At 37.1% G+C, this 10,107-nt stretch overlaps 1 protein-coding gene across 1 annotated transcript; it reads right to left on the bottom strand.

Moving 5' to 3' along the window:
* Positions 1-29: 29 nt before the first annotated feature.
* LOC133572107 (uncharacterized) lies at positions 30-8,512 on the bottom strand. Its single transcript, XM_061924817.2, has 7 exons — positions 7,836-8,512; positions 7,530-7,654; positions 7,325-7,394; positions 3,746-3,902; positions 3,479-3,621; positions 910-1,020; positions 30-619 (listed from the first exon to the last, which is right to left on the bottom strand). Exons 1-7 carry the CDS (start codon positions 7,986-7,988, stop codon positions 443-445), a joined length of 936 nt encoding a protein of 311 aa, XP_061780801.1. The 5' UTR covers positions 7,989-8,512; the 3' UTR covers positions 30-442.
* Between the last annotated feature and the right edge of the window lie 1,595 nt (positions 8,513-10,107).

The raw sequence follows: 10,107 nt of genomic DNA, 5'->3' as shown, positions 1-10,107 counted from the left end.
TGCCATCATGCAAACTCAGAAGAATGTAATTGATTTCAAATATGTATTTATTCATGCCAGCTAATGGCGTTTATTTACGCCTAAAGTCTGACAATCATGTAGCTGATGGAAGAATTGTCTTTATTATTATTTTCAAAGCGGCCGCCAAACTGCACACCTTTTGATTTATTTACCACAAAGTTTCCATTTGGCTTTTATTGTTATTAAGTTCAATATGGCTACCGTTGTCATGACAACCACAGCAATGAAGACTACTTTAATACCAATGTTTGCAATGAGTGCCAATGTCTTGTGCAACTAGCACTTCCTGTACATTCCACCATGTCATGTCTCCCCGTGGCAATAAAGTGAACGAGGCTGCAACTTTTCACACGCGCGTACAAACCATCACCAAAATCATCACCTAGCAGTGCAGCGACGTCCAACACAGGCGGCGCTAGCGCTACTGGGCGTACATGTAGCCCAAGCGCTCAGCGACGTAGGCGCCAAGCTGCACCGGCGGGTACTTGTCGGATCCGTCAGCGCAGACGACAACGGCTTTGTCGTCCGGCATGAGGAAGAAAGACAGAGACTGCCGTGTGGTGGAGTCGCCAGCAGGGGGCAGCACGACTCTGTGGACCTGATGGACAGATTGAACAGCCAATGAGGAGCCTTCATTCAGAGAAGAAAATGCAAATATATAAAGAACACTAAATGAATGAGAATGGGGGGAAAAAAAAGACAAAGGGAGGTTAAGGACAACTCTGACAGCACAAAGCTAACAACATCTGCACACGCAGGAACTAAGTACACTTATTAAAGTGCACTGAAGGAAGCATTCTAGTGCAGCACGAACGCGACACATATTTTGTATACGCTCACTTTCCACAAAATGAGCATTAAAAAAAAAAAAGAAGTGAGATTTCTGACCAGAGAGACAAACTGGCCGCTGGTCCAACGCTGCATCATGTCAGCGATGTTGACCAGTATGGCCCCGGGGATGCAAGGAGCAGTGATGAACTCACCAGAACCTTCCAGCACCTGGAATGTCAGAAATAAACAGGAAGTTATGTCACATGTAAATCAGTCAGACTAAGTTAATATTGTGGTATTATTACCACTGCTTCACTTCTTTTGTATGACACTTCCTGTTAGCATGTTACCTCAAACAACACTCCACGGTAGGATTTAGTGTTTACATTTCACAACTGTTTATCTCGCGCTCTGCAACCAAACGACCTCCAACGCTTCAATTGATGCCAAGCAATTTTTTTCCCAGGTGGGGTCATGTTTTATTCCCGGTTTACTTTCCAGTCTCTTCAGGATTTTATAGGCTTTTTGTGTGATTGTTGCGGCCTAGAACGCCCGAATTCACAGCAGCTTTTTCAAAATGTTGGGCCAAAAGTAAGGATGGTTTGAGGCTTTTTTTTCCCTCTACAATAACATTTTACCAATTTGTGATTTTATGAATTTGTTATCAATGTTCTAGGTGTTCTTGTTTCCTTAACCTCAAAAAGAACAAAAACAACTACAATTAATTTTAGCTAATAATAGTAACAATAAGGGGTGTGTATCTTTGGGCTCCTGACAATTTGAACCGATTACAATCCCTGGGGTGACGATTCAATTCAGAACTGATTCTCGATTCAACATGATTCTCAATGTAATATTTGATATAATTATAATGAAACTTTTCCAAAACAGGTTACAGGTTAGAAAAGCTCTTTTTGGTTGCATGGAGATGACCTAAAAACATATTTTAGAAAATTGATTATAAGAAATAAGTGTGTGGTTATATACATATACACTATAATATTCACACATATATATACACACGGTATATACACACACATACATACATACATACAGACACACATATATACTGGCTGCAGTGTCCTCAGCTGGTTGTTCAGGGGAGTGTGTAGGTCACATTTATTTGTACATCTGGTTTGTGGTAGGAATGTCTCATCGACACAAAAGCAAAAAAGCTATCCACATATGCAAATTCAATACAAATACAAAATCAAGCATATTTATATTCAAATCTCAAAAATATATATACAAATACCGTATTTTCCGCACTATAAGGCGCACCTAAAAACCACAAATTTTCTCAAAAGCTGACAGTGCGCCTTATAACCCGGTGCGCTTTATATATGGATAAATATTAAGATTCATTTTCATAAAGTTTCGGTCTCGCAACTTCGGTAAACAGCCGCCATCTTTTTTCCCCGTAGAAGAAGCGCGCGGTGCATGCTGGGATATGTGACGTTTCATTTCCATTTGTGTGTTTATGTAAAGACCCCAAAATGGCTCCTATTAAGTGTGTTGTCTGTCTAATTATAAATAATGCAGACGAGGCGTGTTAACTGAGTTCTCAACGTTTACTCACAGCGTGCTCATAACCACATTCTAACTCCCAGCATACAACAACGCTTCTCAGGGCTACCGTGCATGCTCGTCACTATCGTTGCATGCTGGGTAGTGTAGTTGTTATATTTGCTAGCTCATAACATCACATTAAGAGACACGCTTACGCGCTTAATTCAATACTCGCCGTCATTCCGGGTAGATTGACAAAAGACCTCCAGCCGCTAGATATTGGTGTCAACAGGGCATTCGAAGCTAGACTGCTAACTGCGTGGGAACAGTGGATGACAGAAGGCGAACACACGTGACGTTCACCAAGACAGGGAGGCAGGGAGACAGCGCCAGACGACATTTTGGATCCCACATTCGCCCAACTTTTCAATTCGGACAACGAAGGAGAATAATTCGAGGGATTTATGAATGAAGAATAACTTCAGAAAGTGAGCGTTATGTTTATTTTGTGTGTTGTGACATTAACGTTCGAGCAACATTATGTTGCTATTGCTCTGCACTATTTTGAATTTTACTATGTTTGTGATTGCACATTTGCGTACATTTTGGGAGTGAACAGAGTTGTTAGAACGCTGGTTTTTAATATATTATTAAAGTTTGACTGACCTATCTGACTGTTTTTTTTTTACATTCCTTTAGCGCAGTTAGATGCGGCTTACAACACCGGGCGGCTTATAGGTGGACAAAGTTTTGAAATATGCCGTTCATTGAAGGCGCGGCTTTTAACCCAGGGCGCCTTGTGGTGCGGAAAATACGGTACACGTTTATTTATACAAATTCTTGATTTATTTGTATGTCACATTTTTATATTTACAAAATTTGTATATATTTTCAAATCTCAAAAATATATTTACAAATAGTAGTTTATTTATACAAATTATTTACTTATTTGTATATCACATTTGTATTTGAATATTTATTACTATATGCATATGTATTAATATCATATTCCATCCATATATAAATTGATGTGAGACAATTCTACTTCCATAGCTTAGTGCTGTAGGACAGGCTAAAGGGGAGGACAACAATTGTGCATTTAAGAAATAGGTAGTGGATATTGTTACATGTTAGATGGTAGGTTGGGGACTGCATGTTTTCAGAAAGGTTTCCTCACCTGCAGACCTTCAGAATCCTGGAACAACAAGGTAATGCTCCCGTAGTCGGAATGCTGGCCACATCTCAGCTGGCCCTCCTTGGCCACTTCTCTGTGGACCGGAGGGTAGTAGTTGGAACGGAGCGTTGTTGGGTTCTCATCATCTGCAGAATAAACATACTATACATGCTTTCATCAGGATGTCACTCAGTTTCTGTTCACCACAGCTCTCCCTGGTGGCCGCTATGCTAAAAACAACAACATGGAGATGTGAGGACCGGCACGTACTTCCAATCAGGCGGTGAGCGCTCAGGAACACGTTGGGGTCCAGGTCCAGACCGTGGGCTATCACCTTCAAAATCCGCAGACTTAGCTCTTTGCAGCGCTGGTAAAAGGCAGTCATGGTCTCCTGGAATCCCGCCACAACCTCAGAGGGGGGCCATTTCTACACAAGATAGTGGAATAGGATTCTTGAAACTTTTGGCCTGAAGTTGATAAATTCTCAATGGAATCCACATTGTATTGGAGCCTCTGAAGATACAAGACCCAAAACAGATGGTAGATAGATGAGAAAATCCATGATCATTAGTTGGTTTGCTTATGCTGAGTCACGATTGGCTAAGGTTTGGGCAAAACATTCCGACAGGCCAATCAGAGGCGAGATAGGGCGGAGCGTGACGCTTTAAAACCAGGAATCAAAATCAAAACAGTCATGAGGCGAGGGTCTTGTTGAAATAATTATGTTTCTTCCACGGCGCAACAATATGCTATTTATTGGTACTTTTATTCATTGAAATAATTTTTAACATTTTATAACCTGTTTTGTTCTGGCTAACTTGACAGTGCACAGATGTGTGAGCAAACACTGGTATAAAAGTTACAAAGGAATCCAGTCCTGGCTCAAAAATATGTTCCCTTTTATTTATGTTTGTTCTTGTAAAAATGGAGTTTGCTCATGTCTGTTTTACACTTTTCCCTTGGCCAGGTGATTGTTATTTTGCCCCCAACTTTCTGTTGAAACAGTCATTTATCCATTTGTTGATGCCTCCTAGTAGTAATAAGTGTACCTACCATGTAAGGATTAAAAAAAATAGCATGTATCAGCAGCAATAATTGTACTATTAGTGTACTGACTTTGCCAGAATATCAACAAAATAGCATGTACAGTATTAAGTGTACTTACCATGTCAGAATGTTGAAAAAGTAGCATTTAAGTAAGTGTACTTACTGTTTCAGCACGTTAAATAGGTATCAGTAAGTATTGTTGTGATAAGTATACTTACGATGTCAGAATGTTAAAAAGTAGCATGTACAATGTTATTGTGTTAAGTATACTTACAATGTCAGCATGTTAAAAAGTAGCATGTATTAGTTAGTATTTTAGTGCTAAGTATATTTACTATGTCAGCGTATTATTGTGTTAAGTATACTTACTATGTCAGCATGTTAAAAAGTGTAGCATGTATCAGTTAGTATTATAGTGCTAAGTTTATTTATGTCAGCGTATTATTGTGATAAGTATACTTACTATGTCAAGATGTTAAAAAGTAGAATGCATCAGTATTATTGTGTTAAGTATACTTACTATGTCAGCATGCAGCATGTACAATATTATTGTGTTAAGTATACTCACTATGTCAGAATGTTAAAAAGGAGCTTGCACAATATTATTGTGATAAGTGTACTGACTTTATCAGGATGTTAAAAAGGAGCATGTGCAGTATTATTGTGATAAGTATACTTACTCTGTCAGGATGTTAAAAAGTATAATGCCTCAGTATTATTGTGTTAAGTATACTTACTATGTCAGCATGTTAAAAAGTGTAGCATGTATAAGTTAGTATTATAGTGCTAAGTTTATTGTCAGCATATTGTGATAAGTATACTTACTATGTCAAGATGTTAAAAAGTAGAATGCATCAGTATTATTGTGTTAAGTATACTTACTATGTCAGCATGCAGCATGTACAACATTATTGTGTTAAATATACTCACTATGTCAGAATGTTAAAAAGGAGCTTGCACAATATTATTGTGATAAGTGGACTTACATTATTAGGATGTTAAAAAGGAGCATGTGCAGTATTATTGTGATAAGTATACTTACTCTATCAGGATGTTAAAAAGTAGAATGCCTCAGTATTATTGTGTTAAGTATACTTACTATGTCAGCATGTTAAAAAGTGTAGCATGTATCAGTTAGTATTATAGTGCTAAGTTTATGGTCAGCATATTGTGATAAGTATACTTACTATGTCAAGATGTTAAAAAGTAGAATGCATCAGTATTATTGGGTTAAGTATACTTACTATGTCAGCATGCAGCATGTACAACGTTATTGTTAAATATACTCACTATGTCAGAATGTTAAAAAGGAGCTTGCACAATATTATTGTGATAAGTGGACTTACATTATTAAGATGTTAAAAAGGAGCATGTGCAGTATTTTTGTGATAAGTGGATTGACTTTATCAGGATGTTAAAAAGGAGCATGTGCAGTATTATTGTGATAAGTATACTTACTCTGTCAGGATGTTAAAAAGTAGAATGCCTCAGTATTATTGTGTTAAGTATACTTACTATGTCAGCATGCAGCATGTACAATATTATTGTGTTAAGTATACTCACTATGTCAGAATGTTAAAAAGGAGCATGTACACTATTTTTGTGATAAGTGTACTTACTTTATCAGGATGTTTAAAAGGAGCATGTGCAGTATTATTGTGATAAGTATACTTACTCTGTCAGGATGTTAAAAAGTAGAATGCCTCAGTATTATTGTGTTAAGTATTCTTACTATGTCAGCATGTTAAAAAGTGTAGCATGTATCAGTTAGTATTATAGTGCTAAGTTTATTGTCAGCATATTGTGATAAGTATACTTACTATGTCAAGATGTTAAAAAGTAGAATGCATCAGTATTATTGTGTTAAGTATACTTACTATGTCAGCATGCAGCATGTACAACGTTATTGTTAAATATACTCACTATGTCAGAATGTTAAAAAGGAGCTTGCACAATATTATTGTGATAAGTGGACTTACATTAGTGGATGTTAAAAAGGAGCATGTGCAGTATTTTTGTGATAAGTGGATTGACTTTATCAGGATGTTAAAAAGGAGCATGTGCAGTATTATTGTGATAAGTATACTTACTCTGTCAGGATGTTAAAAAGTAGAATGCCTCAGTATTATTGTGTTAAGTATACTTACTATGTCAGCATGTACAATATTATTGTGTTAAGTATATACTCACTATGTCAGAATGTTAAAAAGGAGCATGTACAATATTATTGTGATAAGTGGACTTACATTAGGATGTTAAAAAGGAGCATGTGCAGTATTATTGTGATAAGTATACTTACTCTGTCAGGATGTTAAAAAGTAGAATGCCTCAGTATTATTGTGTTAAGTATACTTACTATGTCAGCATGCAGCATGTACAATATTATTGTGTTAAGTATACTCACTATGTCAGAGTGTTAAAAAGGAGCATGTACACTATTTTTGTGATAAGTGTACTTACTTTATCAGGATGTTTAAAAGGAGCATGTGCAGTATTATTGTGATAAGTATACTTACTCTGTCAGGATGTTAAAAAGTAGAATGCCTCAGTATTATTGTGTTAAGTATACTTACTATGTCAGCATGCAGCATGTACAATATTATTGTGTTAAGTATACTCACTGTGTCAGAATGTTAAAAAGGAGCATGTACAATAATATTGTGATAAGTGTACTCACTTTATCAGGATGATAAAAAAGAAGCATGTGCAGTATTATTGTGTGAAGTATACTTACTTTGTCAGCATGTTACTGTGTCAAGTATACTTACTATGTCAGTGTATTGTTGAGTTAAGTGTACTTACTATGTCAGGATGTAGTGAAGTCATGTTGAACGACTCTTTTAGATCTGCTGCTGGTGTTCCTGGATCCACCCTCAAAATAAAAAATAAAAAATATATATATATTTTTTTTTTCAAAGAAAATAGATTATGTGAATATTTCTGGGCATATGTAACAATAATTAGCCATTTCCTGCAGGAATAGTGTGGAAGATAGTCGTGTTATTACCTTTCCGTCTCCATGGGGATCCAGCCGTGCAGGGGACAGTTGGGCACGCTTTTCCTGATGAATGCCTTCTTGAAGCGGTCTGGCTGCAGGAAGAACCTTCGGGAAGCTTCCATGACGTCATCCACCTGGACGGCACACGACACTTTACAATGGATTGATTGATTGATTGGAACTTTTATTAGTAGATTGCACAGTACAGTACATATTCCGTACAATTGACCACTAAATGGGAATAGGTTTTTCAACTTGGTCCACGTTAATCAATTCATGGTAACATCCGCGCTGTCGTCGTCGTCGTCGTCTCACCTCCGCCTGCGTGACGCCTGTGTTGTCCAAAAAGACGAAGCCCACTCGGGTAAAAGCTTCTTTCACGTCCCTGCTCAGGCGGTCCAAGTCTGCCGGACAAATGTCTTCCACGTCGAGGGTGAAGGCGCTGAAGTCCACAACAGGGAAGCTCATTGTTTCGAAAGTCTGTTTTTTTGACTTTAAGAACTAAAAACTTGGGTCTTTTAAAAAGACAATTTGGGGTGGGGTGGGGGCAGCTTCGTCACGTGACCCGCCTCAGCCAATGCGAGAGGAGCAATCAGCCGCTCTCGTCTTTTCAGGTGTCAGCCATGTTGAATGTTTTCACACTACTCTATGAACTTGTATTTAGACTTACTACAAGATTATTTAAATGTTAACCTGAATTAAAGCGGCTTTTTGAACTTTTACATGGATTTATTACAAGATTATTTCATGGTTGACCTGAATTAAAGCTGTCGTGTTTAGGTAGCTGCTCGCTCAATCTTCAGTGGGCTCCGCCCCCTTCTGAGTCCAAACCACGGAATTTACGCCCCCTCCACGGAGCAATAACACATCGCCACGTCGCATGGGCGATGTCTGGACTCTGGTGCGATACATGGCGCCCTTTGAAACCTTTTGTAAATCCTCTAGTGCGAGAGTTTCCTCTCCAGTGGGTCGGCAGACGCCGTGGGGCATGCAGTGATTGACAGCCGGGAAAGCCAATCACAGACGAGTTTAGTTCGGCCCGAGCGGAAGTGGGATGATGTACATTGTTGGATTGATTGATTGATTGATTGATTGAAACTTCTATTAGTAGATTGCACAGTTCAGTACATATTCCGTACAATTGACCACTAAATGGTAAAACCAGAATAAGTTTTTCAACTTGTTTAAGTCGGGGTCCACGTAAATCAATTCATGGATTTCCGTCAAAGATTCCATAATAATGAAAAAAACTTATACTTTAAATTATTAGTAAGTGGCGGTGAAAAAGGAAGGGGGCGGGGGGGTAATTTTTTTTCTTTCTTTTTTTTTCTTTTCATAAATACAATCATGTGTGCTTACGGACTGTATCCCTGCAGACTGTCTTGATCTATATTGATATATAATGTATATATAAAAAAAAAAATATATATATATTATTCTTTATTTTTTTTAATTTCTTGTGCGGCCCGGTACCAATCGGTCCGCGGATCGGTACCGGGCCACGGTCCGGTGGTTGGGGACCACTGCATTAAGGCACCTCTCAATTTTGGTGATCTCAGTCAATAAAGTGTTGAAACTACAAGTCAAATACTTTTTTTTTTTTTTACTTTCAACACTTTACTGTTATTTTCAGATCTACATGTTGACTTAAAGTTTTTATTATTTTAATGTTTTATGCCCTTTTTTTTTTCAACCCCCCTCCCCACTGTTTTTTATGGCAAAAACACAAAATATGCAGTATTTTCTCCAAAACATTTTCCCCAAATGAAGTATTTGATGTGAAGCAATTAGAGCCAAAAAATAGGTAATTATTCACAACAACACTGCTTTCAAATGATTATTTTTTGAACAATGACAGTTTAAAAAATCAGGCTAAAAATCCAAAAAGCCCAACTCATAAAAGTGTTAAAAAATAAGTCATTTGTCAATATATATTATTTTTGGCTTGACGCTTACATCTCAAAGTCAATATCAGTTTTATCCATTGACTATTTTTTACTTTTTATTTTTATTTTTTGAGCAATAAAAACAACTGTCAATATTGCAACATTTTCCTGTTACATTGCATCTATTTTCTTTTATTCCACTTTTCATGCTTTTTTTGTAATAATATTTTTCAAAATGTGCCGCAGGCTGTTAAAAAAATTAGCCACGGGTCGCAAATGAACCCGCCGGTCACACTTTGGACACCCCTGAACTGGCGTCATTGACACGGCACAGAACTCTCCCTGAAACAATAACATACTTTGTTTTTTGCATATAATATAATAAAATATTAATTATATTATTTTTTACAGTGGCCTAACAAACACAAAACATCCAAAATATTCCCAATGTTTAAATAACGACCACTGTAATTATTTTATTTGTATTCATGATGTACTCCATCCTGTGCCAACAATGTAATTTCAGTTCTTATGCGTCTTATACATGTTAAAGATTGGACAATAATAAAGCATCCCGAATCCTGATTATTATTATTACTGTAGCAGCATTTTATTTTGAAATATAAAAAAATGGAATTAAATAGAATGCTTGAAGGGGTAACATTTATCAAAAATAAACAGTGTTTGACATATTGATGAAA

The sequence above is a fragment of the Nerophis lumbriciformis genome, linkage group LG29, assembly GCF_033978685.3.
Source record: "Nerophis lumbriciformis linkage group LG29, RoL_Nlum_v2.1, whole genome shotgun sequence".
NCBI lineage: Eukaryota > Metazoa > Chordata > Actinopteri > Syngnathiformes > Syngnathidae > Nerophis > Nerophis lumbriciformis.
The sequence above is the reverse complement of the archived record's forward strand: the minus strand, read 5'-3'. Positions and strand labels throughout refer to the sequence as shown.

Coding starts and splice junctions, on each gene's coding strand:
- LOC133572107 (XM_061924817.2), bottom strand. CDS start 7,988: ATGAGCTTCCCTGTTGTGGACTTCAGCGCCTTCACCCTCGACGTGGAA. Junction 3,903..7,324: donor CTTCACTACATCCTGACATA/GTAAGTACACTT, acceptor TATCTTGTGTAG/AAATGGCCCCCCTCTGAGGT. Junction 3,622..3,745: donor CGCTCACCGCCTGATTGGAA/GTACGTGCCGGT, acceptor TTTATTCTGCAG/ATGATGAGAACCCAACAACG.